The sequence below is a fragment of the Trichogramma pretiosum genome, unplaced genomic scaffold (assembly GCF_000599845.2).
Source record: "Trichogramma pretiosum strain Unisexual culture from Peru unplaced genomic scaffold, Tpre_2.0 scaffold28, whole genome shotgun sequence".
Classification (NCBI taxonomy): Eukaryota; Metazoa; Arthropoda; class Insecta; order Hymenoptera; family Trichogrammatidae; genus Trichogramma; species Trichogramma pretiosum.
In genome coordinates, this window is record NW_019641710.1 from 703,295 (window position 1) to 729,367 (window position 26,073).

Consider the following 26,073-nt stretch of genomic DNA (forward strand, 5'->3'; position numbering starts at 1 on the left):
GCTGGTAGCACACTGAGGAGTTTTGCTGCCTATGATAGTGTGTCGTGCGACGCCCTGGTCGCTGCTTTCGATCCGGCGCGCCACATACCCAAGGTGACGATGACCTTCACCGATTAAACAATAATAGTTCTCTACGTGTGCAGAGCTTCTTCGCATAATAGAATTTGATAAAAAGGACGAAATGGCGAAGGACGATGGAGACGATCTGTTGCCGGACAAAGATGCTGCCAAAGGTTTTTACGCCAAATACGAGCCCAAGGAGATTCTCGGAAGGTATGTGTTTAGACCAACTTTGTATGCATTTTTATTCTAACCACATGCGACGCGATCGAAAATCGGTACCCTTTAATGCTTATGTAATTTGTTTTGTTTGTCCTGCCATGATAATGCCATACATTTTTATTTGACGCCTTGCTGTCAGTCTTAGTCAAGGGAATTTCATAACTTGTTGATCAGTCCAGCTATCATTGTTATGATTACTGACAAGTTAAATTTGTTAAATTTTTCATATTTCCTGCTTGAAAGACAATGCCATCAAATGTACACAATGTAGAAGATTAAAAATTGTAGTTACACATTGCTATAAATTGATTGATTGACATAAAGGAAAAACAAGTTTGCATGATTCATTTTAACAATCTTAACTGAGAATTAGAATCAATTGAGTATTTTTTTTTCAACTAATGTTCTATTTTGTTATAAAACTACTTTTTAAAGATTTTCATTGAATCCTCTTACAATTCTGCAATTTTTTGCAGAGGTATATCTTCTACTGTGAGAAGATGTATAGAAAAAGAAACTGGTATAGAATATGCAGCCAAAATTATAGATATAAGTTCTGAACCTCACGATGGTATTGATACGCATACCATGAAGGATGCGACTATGCAAGAAGTTCAGATTCTCCGTAGGGTATCTGGTCATCCTTTTATAAGTAATTTAACTTCATGCAAGATTAAAATTAACATAAATTACTTCAACTCAAATCTTATTTAATACTTTTTTGAAACAGTTGAACTACATGATGTATTTGAATCAAATACTTTTATCTTTTTGATATTTGAATTGTGCAAAAATGGAGAACTTTTTGATTACCTTACATCTGTTGTTACACTATCTGAAAAGAAGACTCGATACATCATGAGGCAAGTTTTTGAAGGCTTACAACACATCCATAATCAAGGAATAGTTCATAGAGATTTAAAACCAGAAAATATTCTTCTTGATGACAATCTTAATGTCAAAATAACTGATTTTGGCTTTGCAAGAATGTTGAAGCCAGGAGAAAGACTATTTGGTTAGTGATTATTATAAAGTTTCATATTATTTTTCAGTGAATGTTATTTTATTACAAATTTTTATTTAGACCTATGTGGAACACCTGGATATCTGGCACCTGAAGTTTTAAAGTGTAGTATGTTTGAAAAACCTGATGGATACAGTTTTGAAGTTGACATGTGAGGATTTAAAACTGTATTTTTCAAATTTTACAATATGATGTAATTTTTGCAATAAAATTTTTACTTTTAGATGGGCTTGTGGTGTAATTATGTACACATTACTTGTTGGATGTCCTCCTTTTTGGCATAGAAAGCAAATGATTATGTTAAGGAATATAATGGAAGGAAAATACTCTTTTACTTCACCAGAATGGTCTGATATAACAGGTATATATTATGTATGTCTGCTGAAAAATGTAATTACCTATTTCATGCAATTAACTAAATTATTATTAACCAATTTTATTTTTAGACGCTCCCAAAGATTTAATTAATAAGTTATTAGTAGTTGATGCAACAAAAAGAATCAGTATAAAAGAAGCATTGGATCATTCATTTTTCCACACAGTGGTAAGATTATCATTGAATTTTTTTTCAATTTAAATAAAAAAATTTTGCTGCACTGAAACTGAAGAAAACATTTATAATTAGAACTTAGTTTTTCAAAGTTAGTTTTTTAATCAGAGTGAAAAATTTTTCTTATTCCTTAGCTTATTTTCAATACTTTTTTTATCATAATAAGCCACTGAATTATTATGATTTAGCATTGCTTTTATATTGTCTTGCTTTTCAGTTCATATTTTACGCTACAAAGAGAGCGCAAAAAAGTACTATCACTTATCTCGTTAAATTATTGACACTTTTCCGTCTTCTTTTACTACACATTTTTCACGTGATGCAAATTAAAAAGATAAAATATTGAATTTTTTTATAATCAATTATCTAACACAAATACAAATTTATATCTAATATTATTACAGCTATGGGATCAGGATATTGCTCCTCTAAAACGTTCACTATCCTCTAATTCTAGACGTCTGAGTCGGATATCACAATTAGCTTTGGTAATGGACTTTTCTTGGATTTTTTTTTATTTCAAGGGGGAATAACACATCTTCATTCGATATTTAAAAATGATAAATTAACGTTCACTAATAGCGAAAATTTTATTCCTACTAATGTCTATTCAATCCTTATCCAAGTTTTTCATTATTCTGAAACTAATATCACATAACTTTTAATTGTTTCATAAAATTTGGAAAGGTTTTATACAAATCATAATTATGAATATGATATTTTATACAATTCATAATTACAAATTATTCTTGAATGTCTGCATTAGCTTTGAATTTACCTAAACTATCACTGATCTAACCAATATTTCTGATTAATTTATTCATTTATTTCTATATACTACTAACATTATTGTTTTGCACAAATTAATATCTATTATTGAATAACGTGTTATCATAAAAAAATAAGATTACATCTTTTGAATGCTCTAAGTAAAGAGTTCAGATAGGTGCATTCGGAGTAAAATTTGTTTTTAAATTTCCTTATAACTTAAAGAAAATTTCAAAACCGTTGATTTCATTAAGTAACTCAAGTAACTCAAAAGCTTTGAAAGTTGACTTATAACAATTATAAGATTTCGTAGAATTCAAGTATCAAAGTGAACGCTATGTAAACCCTGATTTTCCTTTTTTTTGATTATTTAAAATAATTAAATTTTGGATCCACCTTGTCAGTCTAAACTCTCATACGAAATCTGTAATAGGTGCGGTCTTAGTTATTTTTAAAAGTTAATCTCATCTATGAGCAACTTGTGACCTGAAAGCTGCTCTATAATTTTTCCTTACTTTCGTATATGTTTAATTGAAAATATAATTTGCATGTTTAAAATTCTATATATATACGCTTATTACGATTAATTTTATCTGAGTTTATAATCTATTCGTAGTTTCATTTATAAAATATTGTAATTATTGAAAAACTCAATTAATTCTAACTTTGTATAAATTGAAAAAATTGAACATTTTTTTTATCAAATGTCATTATAATCTTTTCAATCTGTCGATATCGCATATAAAATCATTGGCGATACTATTCTATACCAGTTTAGTAAGATTAGAAGATAGGGTGTCGTTCTTGAAAGCCTAAAATTTTTTTTGTGCGTGCACGACGATATAGATGAAATCCATATTTTTTGAGCCAAAAAAACTGTAATCTTTTTTTTGTATATGACAGGAACTAAAGGCGAAATCATTCAATGCCAAGAAGAAGTTCCAACTTGCGGCTCTTGTCGTCAGGGCAGTCATCCGGATTAAAAGATTGCACACGACTCCCGAACCCCTTTCCATTCAGGTGGCTACCACGGATCCATATCGAATCAAAGTTCTCAGAAAGGTAAGTAATCCGATCGTATTTGATTTTAACAGCTCATATCTGAAGGCTCGTTTGAAGTCGTTGTGTTAGTAGTGTAGACCATTGTTAGATATTTTCGTTATAGAGCAATTAATACAAATTCGTCTAGACTCTTAATGACTGTGTAATTTTTCATGTTTAGGTAATTGATGGCTGTGCCTTTCGCGTCTATGGTCACTGGGTAAAAAAAGGAGAAGGACAAAACCGAGCAGCTCTATTCGAAAATACTCCAAAGACAGACTTGAAATTTCTTTACGTTAGTAATTTAAGCAGGTAGCGAAATTTAAATTAATGTTAATCGACTTTTTTTCGACGCATGTAAAATATTCTATTAATAATTATTGTGTAGATATAACTAATCAACGAGATTTGAAAATTAGGTACAAAATAGTAGACTATATTTGCGTTTATTTATACCAAAAATATAATAATATACTGAAAGAAACGAATTGAAATCAATAATCGTAAACTCATACTTCTAAAGTTATGAATTGTTCAAAATGTGATTATTTGAATGGCACGAATCAGAGTAATATGTACAATACATCATCACATTAAACTAGTATACAACTTTTTACTGAAATGTGATGATTTTTTTATAAATTTACATTGTGCTATAGAGTTATTACCGTTTCACGTTAAGTTCGACGCGAAGTTGATTTAAACGAGTCTGAAAATATTTAACTATATAATTATGTCCGCATAATACAGTTTATTGCTGTTATGAAAATTTATTCGAAATATACTTTTGGAAGATATTTTTGAAAATTGTTAAATAATGTTGAGCATGAATAAAATTTATTAAATGTTGAATCAAATCATATAAAAAGCTACTGTATCTTTACATCTTATTACCTCCGTACCTTCGCTTAAATTTTCTTGGATTTATTTAATAAAAATTTATAAACGATAAATAATACATCTTATTTCAACGATAATAAGAACAATTGTAAACTTGTTGAAACTATTTCGATTGAATTACAATAATTTATTAGTCCATTATACTTTGACGAAGAAAAAATTCTTTTGAATCAATTTTTGAATAAACTAATGTAACAATGTCTAAATATAGATATTTAAAAATTGTATTACTTTTTTGGAAATTACATGAAATTGAATGAAGTTCATCTGAGTACAAAATAAAAATAATTTCGTCATGCTTACCAGTGTAAATTGTATTCCGAAGTAACTAGATTATTCTAGATATTTCTAATATACCATGTGCTCTGAATCGACAGATCCACATGTAAGAATCCACATGTAAACGTTCTACCATCGTAATCGAATACTTTCTTCAATGGAAGAGACGTTTTCGAACCACGTGGTAGCATATACTTGGAAATCAAGTCAATGAGATTGTCTTGTACAGAAATTTGAGAAATTTTCATCGTCATTTTCATCTTGTGCGACGAAATCTTTTGTGCTATCTGAATAATGAATGCGTGAATACGAAAGTTCTTTTCGTCAAAATGCCGAAAGTTATTTGGTATTTGTATTTTGTAGCAAGTGTTGGTAAGTACTTATTCATAACACAGACTACGCGTTGTAAATGATGTAATAAAAACATTTATTAAAAAAGACAAAGCATATTCTATCGGTTCAAAAAGGGCATACTCTGGAAACATGCTCAATTAAGATAAGCTTAAAGTAATTTATAATGAACCGATTGTACAGAAAGCCAGTCGCAGTTAATACGTATTGTAAATATGTATGTATTGTCCGGAAAAACGGAACAAAACTCGCGCATGAAAAAAAAGGCTTGACTTTTGAAAAATGAAATGAACGCTCAAAGAGCTGGCACAGCCCGTCAATGCAAACTCGTGAAATATATCATATCACATAAACACCGTTAAAATCGGTGCCGCATGGCTCCTCGTACACACACGTAATTCACGTACGAAGCTTGTGGGGGAGAACGACATATCTAGCGCATATCTAGCGTGTAACGTGGCGACAATCGTGCATGCATATATGGGTATACCTTCCAAAAAGTAAACAGCAGTACTGGCTGCTGCAGCACATATATAGATTATATTCCCAACGAGAGCAGACGGCGAACTCTGTGGCATGATTTAGCTGGGCGTAGGCAGTATCCGTTTTTCATTCTTTCCGGGGATTGTCGATCGTATGCTGGTTCAATGACTTTGTAGCAGCCATGTGGTCGGCACGCTCAATTTCACCTACTTTGGTACTTTTGAAGCTACCAGGATGATGCCCAAATTATTCATTTCATTTTTACTCGGGTATCGAGCATGAGCAGCAAAAGGACGAGTTGGCACATAGCTTGGTACGCGATAACTCGAGTTATTAGTATATATTTAGGAGAAAGTTCCACGTTGTATTTGGAAAAACGACTGTCTCAAAATTGGCCCGCTTCAAAGGGTATCGCCCCCGCAAGTGAAGCGCGTACTTCGTTACACGTAAAAATCGGTGTGTCGAAATCCCACCAAAACTTGGAGTATACAAGTACAGGTGTTAGTTTAGAAAATACGATGACTACTATGATCAGAAAAAAAGATGAGTCTTCGTCGCGTATTTACCTATAATGCTGTCTCACAACAGGAAAAATAATATACAGGTATAGAGGACGCAAAATAGAGAAAGTCGACAAGCTCGAAATCAATTGAATCTGTATTTGTTTTCCTTCCTATAATGCGCCCTGTGTTCCCCAAAGCCACTACAACGACGAGAATCGGTAAGCAATAAAATTCAATGGAAAGAAAAGCTCTTGATGACCGATTAACTTGGGTGAAACAATTACTGTCGGTACAGATGAACGTAAAAATCAAGATCATTAATACGCATCGTGATTCGGTCTCCGAAAGATCGAAGCTTCACTCGGTTCAAGTCCGAAAGAGTAAGGCTCCAATAGGTGCATTTATTCATTAGTCCGAGTCTAGTGTCGAGTTTATATCCAGGCGCGCTGCACCGAGTCGCGCTACGCATGTAGCAGACGACTGTACGACGGCTATACGACGGCGAGCAATCGCCGAGTTTTACATCTATATTTATCGTCGCGCACATGTGCGCCTATATTTGTCAAATGCCTACCAGAAACGTGTACAGCTATATATGTCTAGTACGTCAATGTGGTATAGCGTGTTTTACGATAGCACGTTGTACGCGTTTACCGTATCGATTGTGAAAAAAAAGGTGATTATAAGTGCGAGTCGAGCGACGGCACTCAAACTATTACGATGCCGTAGTAACTTTCGATTGATAATGTTCGATACAGTTATCATTTCGGATCGTAAAGGCCTCGCTTTTTTTAAAGATCGTTTAAAATATTTCCCAGAGGCATGGCAATATGCATCATCATGATACCGAATATAAAGACCTTCTAAATTAAACTAAAATTATTATCTTACTTAGTCTACTGACCAATGAAGGGTCGCTGTGAAATACATCACGTTTCAGGCCTTTTTTATACGAGTATAGAAAAGTATATCGTACGAGTTTTGGAAGTCTGAACACGTGGTATACAAAATGTAAAAAGATTCAATTTCTAAAATAAAACGAAAGTTCAGCGTAGCGAGGGCCACTTGCGTGCATAGTTTACCCGGATATAATAATAACAGTGTAGAGACTAGTATAAGTCGAGCCCCTAATTCGCTCTGTTTACGTTCTCAATTCGAAACCGAATCGTTTCACATTTAGAGTACTCACGCACGCCTTTCGAACACATGCTACGTATGTCGTATGAATTTTTGAAGCCTAAGCACGTGGTACGCATTGCGTCAACAGGCAACGAAAATAAGAAGGCATAGAGTAAAGTAGCTAGTTTCTGAATCCACGGGGAAATTTTTTTTTTATTGCTTTGTGGAGCTTTTTTATTTACTTTGACTACATTGGAAATATACCATTCCAGACAAAAAATTATAAACTTTCGATTGTTATATACTAGGAAAATTCGAATGTTTTAGAGATGTGATTTTCCAGGAAAGTAGAAAACCCTATTTCTCGGATCATAATCTGCTGGTTGATATTTTATACCGTTCTCGATTTGTTGATTTTAAATTTTGCATTCGATCGTTTGATACGTCAATCCTCGAGTATGTAAAAGCTATACTTAGAGATTGAACATTGCTTTATTTATTGATTAAAAACTTTTTTATTTGAAATATGTTTTAATTCTTAGGATCTGAAGAGTAGCTGATGCCCATCATTGGTCATTTTCTCATGGGCCAGACAGTCAAGAAGCACATGGCATGGTAGTTCCGCAATCGTGTAGACAGAAAGAGAGATTCAAGAAGACCTTGCCACGCGGTTGCGAGGGGTGCGCCAGCTGTAACAACCAATAGGCCTACGACCTTTCTCTAGAACAAAAATTATAGAGCAAGCATGATGCAAGCGGGCCTAAAGCACGATATCTCGTGTTTGAGCTCGAACGATACGAGTATTTAACAACGTGTACGTCGATGCTTACGTGACTTTTTGGATTTTCAGTCTGCTATGTGTCACGTTGTTTTTACTCGTCATCGGAGCGAGCTGCTTGATTTAGACAGCGAGAAACGTGTACACAGTGCCGCATGCGCACAACGCTGGCAGCAATCAAGTGGTGCACCCCACCACGCCCCGAGTTCCGAGCCGGAGTCATGTTTTCCGACTGTTTGCCACGGGAGCCGCAGAGGGCGCGCTACGCAACTGCCAACTCGCGGACCTCGCGGTGCTCAGCGTTCGGCTTGTCACGTGTGCACTAGCGCGTCATGCCCGCACTCGAAAGCCGAGCGCATCGCTATATCGTCGCCCCAGCGCAGGAAGGTATCTATTTCCAAGCTGTAGCAAGAAGGATACTTACTCGCGCGCAGAGGCAAAAAGGTATCTAACTCGAGCGCAGCGGCAAAAAGGTATCTAATTCGAGCGAGAAGCAAAAAAGTAGCTTATTCAAACGAAGTGGCAAGAAAGTTTTGACGCGCTGAATTTAGGTTGGCAACGGAGCCGTAAATGATAAAATTGTGCTTTGTATTAGAGCAAAAAAGAGGAAAAACATTTGAGCTTGTGTAATGATTTTCATCCATTTGTAATGCGAGCAAACAAATCAATCTCACCATGATTTCGACTCAATTTGCCACTTATGGAGAACTTTGTATGTTATGAAAGGAAAGTAGAAGTTATCGGCTTTACATAGCTTTGAATTAAATGTTGAATGTTGCATGTTGAAACAAAATTTTATCATTTACGTCTGCGTTGCCAACCTAAATTCAGCGCGTCAAAACTTTCTTGCCACTTCGTTTGAATAAGCTACTTTTTTGCTTCTCGCTCGAATTAGATACCTTTTTGCCGCTGCGCTCGAGTTAGATACCTTTTTGCCTCTGCGCGCGAGTAAGTATCCTTCTTGCTACAGCTTGGAAATAGATACCTTCCTGCGCTGGGGCGACGATATACGGCAGCGCCTGACTGCGAGAGCAAAAGAGAGAGAGAGACAGAGAGTCACGAAATTACCCCCACCGTGCGAGGCGATGGCCTCGTGGGCGATATTCTCGCCGCGGCGTTTTCTTCTGCCTGCTGCCACAAAACGCGTGTACAGGCAAGATTCGCATATGCGCGCGCAACTCCTCCGTTTGCCTACATGAACACGTGTGACGCCGCGACTATTCACTATAATGTGAAAAAGCACATGTCTTTTACCTACGGCAAGAAAAGTAAGCCTAGGTCTGCTGGCAGAGGACCACGCTCGCTCAGTCGTTCATTTGCGATCGAGCTGGAAAGTCGAAGTGCAGAGCCGAATTGTGAATCGGCTCCAGCTGGACCGAAAGTGCTCACACACCCCAGGATACGAGCTACTGGATGCGACGCCGCCCCTCAGAACAACACTCACTCGCCAAGCAGGACAAGCAGCGCAAGCATCGGGTGAAAAGCTGATTCGAGGTGTTGGCTCTGCGTCTGGAATCGGCAGTTCAACTCCTTCAACGATCTACCGCTTGATTGTACATATACCAAAGGAAAGTGGGAGGAAATTGGAGGACGATCTTCGGGGTGCAATTCTGTAAATAAATTTATTGTCATTTAATCAGTATTATTATTAGTGTAGTTCAAACGACTCCGAATTCGAGCTTCTCTCGATACATGCCCCAATACAGCTGCTTCGTTACTTTTCTGCGACTCTTTCTCGTACTATCTCTCTGATGCACAAGCGCATACGATCTCATAATCTTACCTAATTCGTATTTGTTATATAGCAAAGAGTTTTGCGCTCTCGCGAATTCGCATCGCTCCAAGCCTTTCTTTCTCTCGCTCGCTTGCTCGTCGAGATACACGCTTACATACATTGCCCGCGTGAATCGTCATTGTCCCGCTTGCCATATTATATAGCAGTATCTCTCTCTCTTTTTCGCACTCGCACCGGCTCTGTTGATTCTGCAAGCGAAAAGCGAAGCACAATCTCTCTCTCTCTCTTTCTATCGCACTCTCTTTTGGCGTGCAACGTGGCATCTGGCAACATTGCACGCTGGCGTTTCTCCGTCTCTCTCGCTCTTCTTTGCTAGTTTCGCGAAGCTCGCTGGTGCGAGCAAAAATATCGCGTGTATTATACCTATATACACTCGCACACGGAGCACGCAGCGGCGCAAAGCCTGCCTGGCTGGCCGCTCGTACTCACGTACACTACATACATACATACACAAGCTCCGAGCAGCTACCACACATCGCTGCAGACTTTTAATGTGCGCAATACCTTCGTCGCCGTCTCGCATATACATATAAGCGGCATATAGGTACACTCTGCTGCTCCGTTCTTATATATCGTGTGTAGAGCGTGATGGGCGGGGCGTAAGCGAAAAAATCTAGCCGCGACAGAGAGTCAAGTCTGCGCCCGACTGCAGTCCATGTGACACTCGATTCGCAGGCCGCGAGCGACTCCCTGTGCAGCCGCTGTGCTCTGCGCTTCGCAGTTTGCAAACGCATACAGCACAGCCAGTATCATCATCATCGTCGTCGTCGTCGTCGTCGTCGTCGTCGTCATCGTCATCATCATCATCGATATCATCAACGGGAAAGCAACAACAACAGCAGCAGCAGCAGCAGCGGCGGCGGCAGATATAGGCGCAGGCAGCAGCACACGACTGAGGAGAACGTACGTGTCGTGTTTTTTTCGCACGGACCTCGCATCGTGTCGACCTGCGTGCGTGTGCTGCGTCGCGAGTGCCGTGTGCCGTGCTAATGTGATAGTGCGTCGTCGTGCGCGTGTTCATGTAATTACCTATATACATCCAACGACTCCGGACTCCGAAAACTACCGAGTCGGACGGAGAGCTTCTCGTCTATTAGAGGGAGGAAAAAAAAACAAGTGGAACGAGAGTAACCAAGCACACGTATAAGCATACTTATATACATGCAACACACGTCTACGTCGCTGAACTACACGTTATATATATAAATCTGCGAGCGCATATAAATACGTATACATATATCGAAGCATTTGCGAACGCATACGTCGCTCTCTCTCTCTCTCTCTCTCATCCGAGGCAGTATATAGTAACGCAAAAGTTATAAGAAGACGATCTACGGCGAAAAACGACAAGCCAGGCGAGCAACTATCGGCACCAGCAGCAGCATCAGGGGCAGTGCAACAGCGGTAGAAGAGAAAGATTATATCTGGTCGCCAATTGCAACTTGTGTGTCGGTGTACTCCTCTTCCGTGATCGTCTCCCGAACTGCGGCCTGATTTTCTTCTTCGTCTTCTCCCGTTGTCGTCGTCGTCTCTCTCTTTCGCTCGATCGCTTCGTTTTCTGCATCGACTTTGAATTAAACGCCAACTTAAGAGCCAACGACTCTCCGCGTGCATCGGCAGCAACAGCAGAAGCAAAAAAAAAGAGAAGAGGAAAAAAACACGTAAGTCCTCGTGCTCATCAATTGCTTGATATATATTATATGTATATAGATGCGTATTATTGTAATGGTAAAGTGCAAAATTTATCAGTGCTCGAGCGCGTCGGCCGCGTGTGCGTTGTAACGTTTCGCGATCAGTATACACGTTCGCAGTGCTCCTCGCACAAATACACACACAGGCACGCATACATGCACGTACTACCACTCTGTGCATAGCAGGCTGCTCCGATATTTTATACCCACACATGAATAGCATTATATACACACGCGCTCTCGGAGCTCAGCAGCAGCAACACACGTACACACGAGCTCACGAGAATTGCACACACAAGCCGCCTCTTTTTCGCTCTCGTGCGCTCTGCTGTCTTTATTTAACGTTCGTGCGACTTGCGGCATAAAATACACGAAGCCAACGGCAGCAGCAGCGAGCGGCGCATACACATTACATACTATACCTATACAACACGCCCCATTCCCCTCTTACCTCTCTCTCTCTCTCTCTCTCTCTCTCTCTCTCTCTATATATATATATATATATATATGCAAACTGTGTTTCTATCTCTTTCGCTCTCGCGTGTACCTACGCTATATACGTATCGTACATTCGGATGTCTGTGCACAACACATTGCTTTTGGCACATACACACATCCGATACGAGCGCGTATCCGTGTACTCGCACACAGAGTCGGGCACACGTTACATATTACACATGAGTGAACACGTTCTTGCGTTCGTCATCGACTCGCTTGTCGTCGTCGTCGTCGTCGGCGGCGGCAGTAGCGGCGAATGTAAACTGCAGCGGATCCTGCCTGCCTCTCTCTCTCTCTCTATCTCTCTCTCTGTCTGTGAGCTTGCCGTATACATATGCTGTAACCTATTAAAAAAAAAAAAAAACTGCAACTTTTCAAGCGATGCTATTATGTAGCGCGAGTGAACAAGTCGGAGATGTGATGCCTAGCTACCTGCCGCAAGTAGCTTTTTCTGCTTTATATAAAATGTATGCAACCGTACTCGTGCTACGACGACCAGCAGTAGCGACACACGGTGATGCATAACACGAGCTCTCGGCGATGCGAGTTCAATATACCGATGTGTAATGTAGGATAAACGATACGCGCTGAGTTTTCAAGTCTCACTCATAATATTGGCGCGTTCGAGCGGATATTATACTGCACATTCATAGATCGGAGCGTGGCTCTGGCTAAGTTCAGAAGCGACGGCGACTCCGTAATCCCTTGCGCGCCTCGATCTAGCGCATGTGCCGCTATGTCGCTCTGTGTTATGTATTATTCGCGCTGTATATAAGTTACGCGTAAGTATATATAGGTAGACTCGTGTGCGAATCGGCTTCTTGGCATATGTGTGTGCGTGAGTAAGCGTGTACTTGCTGCCTATATTACGCGAGTGCACACATATGTCGCTGCTCTATAGGTAGTACATAGCTGCTCCCTTATATACGTATCTATATATTGCGATATACAGAGCCGTATACATCTAGCATATTCGGTGCGTATACGTGTTGTTTTTTTTGCAAAGCGTCGTTCAGCGTCACGCGCTCCCGCGCCGATTCTCTTTCTCTTTCTCTCGTACACTGTGCACATGTCCGTTTAGTAAACTCGTGCATTAAATGTATAGAGGCACATTTTGCTCGCCGATGTACATTTGGATCGGCAAAAGAGAGCCTCTACAATCTCTCTCTCTCTCTTTTACTCGCTTTTATCTTTATGTTTATTATTGGAGCAGCACGCCGCGACCGAATACGACGAGCAGCATCGGGTCCAGCTATTCGCTCTGCTTTCAAACTATACCGAGACCCAACGTGCCTATTAAAAAATTGGCCAGGCTAGTTAGTGTGCGAGTTTGCGCGTGTCTATGTGTCTGTGAGAGTTGGAAAGGATGCGTCTGCGCTCGTACATGTGCGTATTTATATAGCAAAGTCGTGCGTATATAGGTGTGCGTTAGTCGCACTCACGCGGCGAGGGAGAGCAACAGCGGTACGTATAGATATAGGGCTTGCACATGTATACAGGATACATGCGGAGAAGCGTGCTGTGCCTGCCTGCTGCGTGCTCGCCTGGAGTAGGGAGTTCGGAGCGGTCAAGTCGTGGCTCCCTCGCTCGCTGTATATTCGCAAAGCAGCAGCAGCAGCAGTCATTTTCTCTCTCTCTCTCGTCACGCGCGCGCAGATCAGCCCGAGAAGCAGAATTGGCCGCTGCTATATTCGCGCACACGTTGCACACTCACACAAGTGCACGTTACACGGCACACACGACGACCACCAAGCCGCATTCTATATATTTGCAGCGAGTGCGAGTGAGGTAACGCGCGAAACGGGCCAGGCAGCAGCAGCAGCAGCAGCAGCAGACAGGGCGAGGAACGCGCGCACGCTGCTGCTCGGCAGTCTGTTATATAGCACGAGCCGCATGCGATAGAGCTTTGGCGCAGCGGCAGCAGCAGCAGCAGCAGCATCGTATTCGCCAACAGTAGAGGCGAGCGCGCAAAAGCAGCCAATGCGCCTGTGTGTAAGCACACACGTATATATTATATAGCAGCTTGGCTCTCTGTAGTGGTGCACGAGTGTGTTGGCGGTGCGCGCGCTCGCGATCGTTCGTTCGCTCCGCATACACGATATACATGCAGCCCGATACGTACGCCTGCACACGCGAAATATAACGTGCTCGTAGGTAGTGCTGTGGTGGTATTGGTGCGAGCGTCGAGCCGACCCGGCCGCTCTCTCCCTCGCGCTCGCTCTCGCCTCGTTCGCTCGCTCTCCTCGACGCAGCCGGAGCATCGGCAGTCAGCACGTTGCTGCTGCTGTTATGCCGCCGCTTCTTCTCCGCAGCTCGCGCGCACAACTATCAGCTTGTACGATATAAATGCCATACTGCGCCAGGCGTGCGCGAGTCTCCGCACTCGGTCTCTCTGCAAGAGGTGCTCCACTGTGTGCCGTCTGCAAATTTACGCGCGAGTGTGCAGTTACGTATACGAGTCTCTTGTGCCTAGCACCTGCATACGGTATAACGCATAAACAATCGGCCACTCGCGCGCCAACGAGCTCTTTATATAAATCCTATACTGCATCGGCCTGCATATTATGAGGCGCTCGCAGTCATCTCGTGTCTCGTGCTTCCATGTGCCGCCGACTCCATTGTCGCTCACTTGCTGCTGCCGAGGTTCTAAGCGTGCCTAATACCAACGTCATTAGCATATGTCGAGCTCCGATTCCGGATCGATGCCTGCTCCGAATCAGCAACGGTCAGTGATAGATTAGCGTGTGTTTGATCCGCTGCGATCGGCTGCTTCTGTGTTTTCGGAGCAAGTTGGACTGTAGACAACGACGACGACGGCGGCGGCGGCGGCGGCACACCGATACAAATCGCACGCGCTCGGCTCACGTATACAACGGCAGAGTTGTTACGCACCTATACACAAAGAGACTATAACGTCTCCGCGTGGACGGCGCGTGAGTGTTTGTTTGGTCGCGCTCGCTCGTGTGTGTGTGTGTGTGAGTGGGTTATTTAAACCACCGCTTTTCCACACTTTGGGATCTTTACAGAAAATGTAGCTCGATTTTCGAATTACATGGAAGCGTCGCCGATCACTTTTCTAATTAGAAGAAAAAAGAACGTGATGCATCGTTGTCTTTGTGCGGCCGATTATCGATCACGTGGGAGTTTGACGTTCGAGTTGAAAATCCACTGGTACGTACACTCGCTGCATTATGATGAACAATAGTTAACCGGGCTCCGCGAGGAAATTCTTGCATCGAGCTCGATATAGAGTTTCGCGCATGTAAACGTATTGCATTGGTGGTGCACACAGCGACTCGCACACTGACACGTCCTCGTTCTTTATTTTCTGCATTTCTGCGCGCTGCTGCTGTTTCTGCTGTAACGTTGCCTGTGTGTTATCTTGCCACACGGCACAGCAGTAGCAGCAGCAGCAGCAGCAGTAGGCGCAAAAGAGGGAGTAAAACGGCTGACGACGACGCTGGCGATGTTGTTGTGCTGTGCCATGTGTATGTGTATGCAGTATGCATGTGTCGCCGCGTCGGCTATTCGCTCGACAAGTGCAGTGTACGCGACAAGGACGCACACTCGCGCACATAAGACCCGTATAGATGTGTGAGCGGTCGTGCGTCCGTGTGCAAAGATCGCGACTTTGCGATTGTGACTCGTTCTGTTCTGCGGAATATATATAGCGAACGTTGCAAGTGGCTCATGCTCTTTCTCTCTCTCTCTCTCTCTCTCTCTCGACTCTCCCACTCGCTTATACTCGGCTGCATGCTAGCTAGCACCGACACCCATCGCTGCAGTGTATACACACACACAAAGTTGAAGCACGGGCCCGTATAAAGGTACTCGCTGCGCTAGAGCTCCGGTGCAGTCGGTGAAACTCTTCTCGGCTCTCTTTTTCTCTCTCTCTCTCGCGTGCGATTTTATCTCTTTCTATAGCAGCGAGAAAGACTCCTGAGTTGAGCTTGGCTCTCTTGCTCTTCTGCACCGCTGCACAGCTCTCGACTCTCGTGCGCAGATCGACGCAGATCTCTACGTGGCATCGCTGACATATCGCGCCCAGCAGCAGCTCTTTTATCACGTATACGTAGGCCTGTCAAATTATACTATTTCGAAAAACAATAAGCCGCGATTTGCATGCAACGGCGCGTACATATATCGCTGCTGATAATTAGCTCGTCGTCGGCGCTGCGAAGCACAGGCCCCCGATTCATCCGATGTAATAAAATGCACCCAGAGACTTTTGGCTGCAGTAGTGCACCAACTCGTTAATGATAAAGTACGTGAAATGCGCGTCGAGTACAATTCGGAGCAGCACCAGCAGCAGCGTCGAGATCGAGCTGAAGCATGGTGTGTGCGTATGTACGTATATAAAGCAGCAGCAGCAGCAGCAGCAGCAGCAGCAGTGGCAGAGCAGCGCGACTTATAGCTGCGTCACATGGGGTTGTGCCATTGGTCGATAGAGCGACGTGACGTCAGTCGGCCGGCGAGCGGCTATTGGCCGGCTGCTCGGCCCGGACACGTGAGAATCCAGCCGCCGGACACGCGGCTCGGCTCGCTCGCTCGCTCGCTGCTGCTGCTGCTAATATAGGTATATGCTGCTACTTCAAAATCTTTCCCTCTCGCTCGCTCCAAGCGCAAAGCTCCCTCCTTTATCTCTCTCTCTCTCTCTCTCTCTCTCTTCCTCTTGCTCGCTCTATAGTCTACTACTCTACACTTGTATGCTTAGTGCAGTGCAGTCACCAGTTGTCGTCGTCGTCGTCTATGATCACGCAGTTTTGCCAATGTGTGTATACACGAGCGAGCGATACGTGGAGCGTTTTGCAATATCCACACGCATACAAGTTGAGAGAAAACCGCACACGAATGCAGCACAGTGGCGATCTGCGCGGGTGTGCTCCGATGTGCTTATATGTACCTACACATTTTTCTCACTATACATATATACACAAACACGCACACACACGCGCGCGCGTATAGAAGCACGTATCATGAACATATATAGGTATAGCAGCAAAGCCCCGATCGATGCCCTCTCTTGCTCCCTCCGACGCAGAGAAAGAGAGCCAGAGAGCTCCGAGCGTAGGACTGAGCCTAAAGTATATGTAATAAATGTAGTATATATATGCGTAGGCCCAGCAACAAACCTCCGGCACTCCGAAGCGTATAAGTACTTAAAGCCGTCCGCGTGCGGCAGCATGTCTTATGTGTACTACCTATAGATACTGCTGTTTTGCTCTGAAAATCGTCCATAAATCGTTTCGCGTCATTATCGCCTTAATTCCTTCTCTCTCCCTCTCTCTCTTTCTCTCTCTTATTCTTCTCGAGACTTGGTATGGCTTTGTTGTTGTTGTTGACTCGGAGCTTCAGAAGAGGGAGCAACGCATCGCGCCGTTGCACATTGGACTCGCGCGCCTTTTTCGGGGCGGCTCCTCGTCAGTCCCCGGAATCGTGTGCTTTGTACATACACATACTTACGCTACGTAGAGCCAGGCTCGTATCGTGAATGTGCCTCTACATGCGTGTGTGCGTGTGCATTTATGTAGACATTTTTATTTCTCTTGCTTTTGAGTGGCCACATTCGCCTTACATTCTTCCTATCTCGTTTCATCTCTCGTCCATTGCGTTTATTGCGTCGTCGCTGCCGCCACCGCCGCTACAACCACAGTAATAAACCGTTTATAAGTTGACGCTGCCATCGTTGCTCTCTGTTACTCTCTGTTGCTCTTCCTCATCCTGAATGCGCGATGTCAAAGAAAAATGAGCTTGGCTGCTTTGCTTTATGACTCGGCACTCATCTCTCTCTCTCTCTCTCTCTCTTTCTCCCATCCACACTCACACTCGGTCGTATCCCACAGACAAACGCACGCATGCATACAAAAAATTGTATATCTGCGGCAGCATAGGCATGCACACACATATACACACGCACACCTCACAAAAGTGAAAGAGACGTCGTTTTTTGCTTACGTGTGCATGTAAATATGCGCGAAACGACAACATCTGGTATCTTGAAGCGAGAGTCTCGGACCTTGCCAACTATCGTTTGGCTTTTCTGCTTTTCCCCTCAACAGTTTGCACGATATCAACGAGGCGAGCGAGCACGCGGAATAACGATTAGCCTGGCATCGAAGCTCTCGGTCTATCCACAAAGCCAATATATTACAGCAAACTGCAACTTGCTCGCTGACTTTTTCCGCTCGTTAGTTTTTTTACCGCGAGAGCACGGTCGCGCGCTCTATTATATACCTTTGCCGATCAATCGAGGCAGCAAGTTTCTGTCGTCGTGGCAATTTAGCCGCTAAGAATCGAGCTTATATGCACGTATATCGGTGGCCTAGAGTCGAGCCAGCTCGCGAAGCTCGACAGTTCATGCATCGTCGAATTTTATTCTTCGTTTTCTCCTTCTCGCGTCGCTCTCGAGTCAATGTGGAAAAAAACTTGCGCGAAGCTGAGCAAAAAAAAAAAGAAAAAAAAAAGAAAGAAAGAAAGAAAAAAAGAAGAAGCAAAAAAGAGAACGAGTCGCGCTGGCCTGTAAATGCAATGCATGCTGTAAGTGAAAAAGCGCAGGCGCGCCCCATATATATGTGCTATGTATATGAAATTTTGCGCTGTGTGAGTGAGTGTAAGCCTCACGCGCTCGCTGGGACTGGGCGGCCTCTGCCTGATACACTCAGCATACTGCTACTCCTCTCTCGCTCTCTCTCTCTCCGGATTCTACCACGCGCGCAGGCATCGTCTGCGTGAGTCGAGTCTGCCTTCCTTCCTCGCCCTTTGTGTCATATACTCCCGCAACAACATCAATGCCTGCGTGCTTGCTCTCTCTCGCACTCGCTCGCACTCGCTCTCGCAGTAAAAGTGCCTGTATATGCGTGCGTACTCCCTTTTGCCTTACTTTATGCGCGTCGATGCAGTTTCTTTCTGGCTCGAGCTCCTGTAGAGCTACGTGCCAGCCGCAGCGCAGCTCCTTTCTCCCGGTTTTGTACGGCAGACACGAGTCGATACAGATTCGCCATGGAGTCTACGTATACTCTTCGGAGCATAGGTAGTTTATAATCGGCGGGATTTTGGCAAGGAGCAGTAGATCCAGACGCTTCTACGGCCGCATGCGTGAATCTATCCTATATACATGCTCCGAAAATGAGAAGGAACGAGAGAGAGAGAGGCGAAGGCCAGACACCCAAGTCCGCATGGCGGTTCGCACGGGCAACTTGAAAGGATTCGCTTAGGTATTCCGTCGCGCCAGAAGACCAGAAGACCAGAGAAAGAGATCGAGCGTGTGCATGTGTTTGTGTGTGTGTGTGAGAGAGAGAGAGAGGGCAGGCTCGAAGCTGGAGGAAATATGCTGAGCCGTTGTCGCAAGGCGAACCGCGTGCGATGCGTCCAAAATTCGTTTGTAGAGCAGCGTCACGTGCGAGTGAGAAACGCGCATCGGCCGCAGCATGTACACCGCATAAAACGAAGAGATGCCACATAACGTCGTTGGGCGAATTCACGCGCGCATATATACGTTATAAGATAAATTGCAAGATCCCTTATACATATCTATAGAGGAGCTACTCGAGCTCGAGAGTCGGCGAAGCAAACAACGTTGCAACGTTCGTGCGCGGAGCTCGTGCTGCTGCTACTCTCGTATCTCTCTATGCACGACGAGGTATATTGCCGGCACCGCCCCCGGCCGGTACAACGCCAGCGGCTGCAGTATATTCCGCCGCCGTTCCCTACACGCGTAAATTGCACTTTAGCTCTGTGTATGTGTGCGCGCCATGCACTTTTTACACTTGTCCACGTGGTGGATGGATGTGCGCGGACGTCGACGACGACGACGAGCTTCCCCGTTTGCGCGCGCGCACGACGCAGCAACCCCTTCCAGAAATACGCTTACCTCCCCTCGCCTCTTGGTCCTGTGCACGCGCGCGCGTTGTATTCCGCCGCCGCCGCCGCGGCCGGTTTACCGAACTGCGTGGGTTACTCGCGAACGAGCGAGCACGAGTTGCGCGCGCAGAAAATGCAGCGCCAGTCGAGCTCGAGACTTTCGAGAAAATGCAACGCACGAGCCGCCCCTTTGTGTGCCTCGCGCGACCACAGTCCAGAGCCCTGTACTGGTCCTCGTCTCTTCCGTCCGGAGCTGCCGAGGGATGGATGACGAGGTTGCGCGCGCGCCCCCGCCTGTAACAACGCGCCACACGAGAGTTGTGTAACTCGCCTCCTCGGCTATACACTTGGACCGATAGCAGCTAATATGTATTTAATGCGCGCGAGCTTTTCCATTATGAATGGCTGCCTGTTATTTTTTTTTCGCCCGGAGAGCACTCAACGCGTTATGGGCTGTATGAGAATTTTATTAGCTCGCCCGCTGCCCCCGCTGCTGTGTACATGTATCGACGATGTGCGTGCGTGCGCTGCTGCTACACCCTGCGAGATCGTGCAATGTACATCCACGCGCAGCTGAATATTACATGCCAGGATAAACCCCTTTCTGCGTGCCTCGGCTTCTGCGCGTAACCGTGAGCCAGCCAGTTACTCGCCCTTGTTTCTCAAGGAGTCGACCTATACACATGCCCGAAAGGGGACATACACTCGCTGTTTTACATACGCGATATGGCGCATAAATGCTTTTAATGAAGAAAAAAATCTCAATGCATAGAAATTCAGAATTTCAATTTTAACTTATAATATACATCGAATACGCTTATATTTGCCTCGCTGCTACTGCTGCTGCTAATGCTAATGCTGCATTATGCATGCAGTCGCGGACGCAACTTAAACTTTTTAATAATTTCTTATCTCCGGATCGTATCTCGGTGCAAATTACAAGGTTTCGCAACGAGACCCGTTGACACTGCTCTCGTATCGATCTCTTTTCTCTCTCTCTCTCTCTCTCTCTCTCTCTCTCTCTCACATCACCTATTGGTCGTACTTGTCTTGAGCGACACCAGCAAAAAAGAGTCGGAGCATTGATCGAAGAAAGAAAGAGAGCAAGAGAAATGGTCGAAATTTGCGTCTCGTTTGGATCGTTACACGACTCCCTCTCGAGTTGCAAAGACCACGCTAATGATTCATAATCACGAGCGCGACGTGTCCGAATTAAAAAAAGCCGAAGAAAAAACCGATTGTAGCGGCAGCGCCGAGTGACGTACCGTAGCTACGAGCGCAAAGTACGGCCCGGTCAATTTCCGCAAAAGCTCGACTCTCGTTCGTTTTTTTAATTATAATAATTGTACGAGAGGCCTTCGTTTTACAGCGACGGTCTTTCATGTGTACCATTGACGAGGCAGAGAATGTGTGCAGATCATTCAAGGCCGTTAATGCGAGTCTTATAACATAAATAATGCATGTGCGAGCGTGACAAGTTGGCTACATTGTATTCCGCTCGTTCTTGACGCCTTCTGCGCAATGTGATGTTTCACCTCTTATAATTGACGAAATCGCGCGAACCTAACGTTCGTAGTTATAACGAACACGTTCTTACGGATCTTTTTTTTTATTGTTGATCATCTCCTCGCAAAGTACGCGCCGTTCGTAGTTCGACATCCCCTGTTTATGCCGCGTGCTTCTTTCTCAAATCTCGCCTATATATCTGCGTATAGCCTGCTGTTCTCTCCGCGCATTTCGATATACGCGCGGTGGTATCTCTTTGCATGGTATCTCACCTCGCTTTTTGATTATACGTAAATATTCTTTTCTTTTTTTTAACGAACGCAGCGAATCAGATATATTTGCAATAGAAGCGCGTTCCAGTATCTCGCGAATTTCGAATGAAAATGAGTCTCTCTCGAATGCAGTATTATATATTGTATAAATAATTTTTTCATTCTTCGAGGGACATTCAAGAAACCGAGATGTATATTACATCGACCTGTACTCTCGTGCCCGTGCATGCGTCGCATAAAACCTGTCGACGAATCTCCGTATCTCTTTCACTTCTATCGTTATAAGCCAACCTTAGACGTTTTACATTAATTTCATGTGTCGGTAAAATGAGCGCTGGGAAACACTCTAGAAATTCATCTCGTTACGTCGATATTCGTTGACGTTTTTAAAAATGTTTTTGAATATCTAGAAAGGTTAGGTAGTACACGTCTTCCTAAAATTTTCAACAACGTGTCTTATTTTCACAATCCCCTTGTCTTTCCCTTTTATATACGTGACATAATTGTATCTTGTACGTGGTATAACGCAAAATCTTTGTTTACGTTTACTAGCTAACTTACATATTCGATTTTGCCTTGATCGTTCATTAGCCAGTTTCTGACCAGTTTGAAGTTGAATAAATGAGTAACAACTGCCCATTTGAACTGACTAGTTTCTGCTCATCTGAGCATTTCAAATGCTTTATTTTACCAGGGTGATCTTACATCACAAGATATTACTTGATTTCGACTTTTTGTGATTAATTAAATTAAACGTGTTTTAAATTTTATTTTGCAGATTTGAAGATTCCAAACTGACGCCAATAAAAGCAAAACGGCCTCTAACGCAAGCCCAAGTACAAGATTGAATAAAACCAAAACTCAGGAGGATTAACGGAGAAAAGCAGCGAATGAATGTCGAGTAACGGAGAAACTGCTGCAATTTCAAAAACGACCGAATCGATTAAGCAGGTCCTCGATAAATATACTACCAAATTGGCTGATTTGGAGCCCGGCACCTTGACAAAAGCGACGAAGCAACCTCTAGGGGGGTGCCACCCACACATCAGTCACTGGTCGCTGCGAGACCGCGATAGTTACGAACGACTATGAATCTACATACTCTGCTACTAGCCGCTGATTATATTGAAAAGCTTGAAAAAAATAACTTGAAGCAAAATTCGTCTTCGGCCAACGTAAATAACGATCAACGTTCTAATGATCGTAATAGTGCCACTGAGCCAAGAGGTATGTATTCTCTCTTGATTTTTTATCCGTTTTGTTGTGTGTCGCTTTGCTTTTTTTACATACAGTAAAACCTTCCTTGACGGGTACCAGCATTTATACAAATATTTATACTCTCACTCACGTGATAACTATTACACGAAATTTTCGCGCGTAAATAAACAAAAGTTGGAGCTGATGAAAATCGAGGAAGGGGGGGAAGAGTAAAGGAGAAAAAGTGTCTATTTTTATCCGAAAAATCGATCGATCGTGGGCTGAATTCGCAGAGTTGGACGGCGATTTGGTCGACGGAGCTGCTGCTTGTCTATGGCCGCGTGCATGCGCTGCGTGCACATAAGTGCAAGTCGAAAGAAATCATAGAAATGTAGAGCGCTCACTTAGACGCGCTCTCAAAGTCCGCGTTTCGTGTATATTACACATACAGCTATGGGTATAGCGAGTGAGAAAAATCCCGCGCGAGCAGAAATTCGCGAAAAAGGAAGTCTCTTCCTCGTATAATGTATATCTGGCACGAACCCATAGCTGGCTTGTGCACACGTGCTCGTAGCGCGAACGCGCGCGAGTATATATTCGCATGCATCGATTGCAGTCGATAGGTAATACGGGCTCTCTTTCTCGCTTTATGTACTGCCTTGGATAGGTATAATCTTGGCTGGTTCTTTGGTTGGTTGGCTGCTTGGATGTAGGTAGCGGCTATATATATCTATACGACGAGACGCTTCGATGCGGTGTGCCTTTCTCTATCTTTCTCTCTCTTTCTCGCGTGGTGGTGGTGCTGCTGCGCTGCTCTTTCATACACTCGAGCTATGGGTCAATGACTCAAGCTAAATGCAATTCGTGCACATTCAGAGAGAGAGAGAGAGATACATTTCGACGATGAAAACGTACTTCTTTTTCGCAACGTCGTAGCAAGATAACGGGCTATTAATTTATTTTCTTTTCATTCATTATTCTTCCTTTCCTCTTTGTTTCTCGTTGGCTTGGTGAGCTCCGCGCGATGTTGGCACATATATTTATCGTTGCGCTGCGCGCGCTGCAGGTTTTTGTCGAGCGCGCGTGGGTGAACAACGATTCGTCGGATCTACGTTCGAGTCCGTTTGACAAATATGCGCGATTGTTCGCTCGACGACGCGCTCCGCATCTACCGTTGCGTATCTCGTAGCGAAACGCTCGGACGAGATCTGAGAGAGCCGCGACGAACGTCTGGAAAAATTGTGCAATTCGCGCGTAAGCCTGAATCCGATACCGCGTACGCATGCGTAAGCATGGCACATGGACCGCCGTCCGTCGCAGTTGCAATTGCTATTGGCGCGCGTGTATATTAGTCATCGGTCCGTAACTCGTACATGTAATATTCATCGTATCGGATGTCCACGAGCGCACACGCACAACGAACCTCGCCGAGCTTCGTATGCTCTATACGGGAAAATCTCTCTCGCACACATGTAGGTACGCATATAATCGAGCGTGTACGTAAGCCAGTTTGCTCCGTAGAACACAAAGAACGAATTGCGCACGATTACACGTGCTAGTCGCACCGCTGCAAGTCTCCGTACAGTCACGGGACGCGCAGAAAGTACCGAGGGAGAGAAAGAGAAGGGTTACACGTATAGAGCAGCCGGAGCTCGGCGTCGTTGCTGCTCCGACCGCCCGTCGCTACTCGCGCGACTCTCTCTCTTTACTACGTCCGCGGTACTATGGGTTGCTGCTGCTGCTGCTGCTGTTGTTGTTGTTGCCGTCGATGATCGTGCAGTGCGAAAGAGAGAAAGAGAGGAAGGGAATCACGAATCGACTCTTCCTCTCACGTTTTATATATGCAAAAGAAGAGAAGGGGAATCGGCGAGACTGACACGTTGGCGCTCGAGCCATAAGGAGAGGAGCTCGACGCCGAGCCAAAGAGTCAAGCAGCAAATCGCGTTTTAGTGTAGGTGTATTTGTGAGAGATATCCCTCTCTCGGCTGCGACTGCACAGCTCTGCAGCAGTCCCTGCCCGTGTTTATACGTAGACGCCAAACGAACGATACAACGAGCTCCGGAGGAATTTCGACTCCAACGCGGATATGCGATTGTATGGGCTCGTTTTTTTTTTCTTCCTCCCCAGTTCTTTTTCTGCGCTTTTTTTCGTTCTAACTTGAGCAGTTCGGGAGATGCGTCGTTATGCGTCGTTCTCCGTTCCCTCGAGCGAAAAAACACATCTCGACGCTCGAGAAATCTTGGCTGATTTTGCGCTTCGCTCGATCGCCGATAGACAATCCGACGACGAGTGGACATGGACGCGCACGCGAGAAAAGCCGATACCTACATGCGTGGAGCGCGAAAACTCGTAACGCGACTGACTGCGGTGGAGAGAAGAGGAGAGGTGAGACGAGGAGAGCGCCGAGTGAAATTCGGGGCGTAGCTGCTGCTGCGGCGCTGACTGTTATGCAGCGTATATATACCAGCACACTCAGGCACACAGCATATATAGACGTCGGAGCAGAGAGCGAGAGCAGCGGCACAGGGCGCTCGTTGCTCCGGTCAGTGACTTGGCCGGGCGAGAGCTGCTCTACCACTGCCTCTGCAGTCTCCACGACCATGCCGCAACCGTACGCCGCCTCGCATTGCCACTACCTCTGCTACTATTACTACCACCACTACATCTGATGCTGATACTAATACTACTACCACCTCTAGCGCCGCTACCATTACATCTACCAATAACGTCGTCTAAGAAGCTTTTCATTCAACGTCGCACGAGCTGCACGAGAAAACCACCTACGCCCTTTGCGCGAAAGACGAGCGACACGACTTTGACGTCGTCGCGCGAGCTTACTTGGCCTTATATTTTTTGCTCTCCCTCGGCCTTACTTTTTTTCAATGCACATCGCATACAACGATGTACGGATTACGCGCGAGCTACACGCGCATTTCCAGGATGTAGTTTTCAGCTGCGAGATCCGATGCGCGGCCGACGCGTAACAATGTAATTTTTGGCACTCCTCCTCGTGCGCGGCGCCGCCAATCCCCTCCGGTACTTTCTTTCCGTCACTTTTATTGCGCTGACCTATATATGTGTGTTGTCCCCGCAAACAGAACCGCCGCGACTCGTCGTTTCGCTCGCTGCTGCGTCGCAAATGTTTTGCGTTTGTATTATTATAAACTTCGTCGGC

General features: G+C 44.4%; 2 protein-coding genes across 5 annotated transcripts in view; both read left to right on the top strand.

Moving 5' to 3' along the window:
• The first annotated feature begins 181 nt into the window (after positions 1-181).
• Positions 182-4,608, top strand: LOC106659158 (phosphorylase b kinase gamma catalytic chain, skeletal muscle/heart isoform). Of its 2 annotated transcripts, XM_014381551.2 has the most exons (9): positions 182-273; positions 759-934; positions 1,013-1,297; positions 1,367-1,457; positions 1,531-1,667; positions 1,753-1,850; positions 2,261-2,344; positions 3,528-3,686; positions 3,847-4,608. In XM_014381551.2, exons 1-9 carry the CDS (start codon positions 182-184, stop codon positions 3,979-3,981), a joined length of 1,257 nt encoding a protein of 418 aa, XP_014237037.1. In that variant the 3' UTR covers positions 3,982-4,608. The 2 variants fall into 2 exon arrangements, with proteins under 2 accessions (XP_014237037.1, XP_014237039.1); XM_014381553.1 differs by lacking the exon at positions 2,261-2,344 and having other exon boundaries at positions 3,847-3,981.
• A 4,734-nt stretch (positions 4,609-9,342) lies between these two features.
• LOC106658828 (uncharacterized protein DDB_G0284459-like) overlaps positions 9,343-26,073 on the top strand; it is a 42,240-nt gene continuing 25,509 nt past the window's right edge. The window contains exons 1-2 of one of the 3 annotated variants that reach the window (XM_014380957.2): positions 9,343-9,690; positions 22,479-22,927. In XM_014380957.2, the coding sequence (XP_014236443.1) occupies positions 22,789-22,927 (139 nt within the window). In that variant the 5' untranslated portion in view covers positions 9,343-9,690; positions 22,479-22,788. Of the gene's footprint in view, positions 9,691-10,711; positions 11,535-22,270; positions 22,396-22,478; positions 22,928-26,073 lie in introns of those variants that run through there. The other 2 variants (XM_014380958.2, XM_014380956.2) reach the window with 2 other exon arrangements.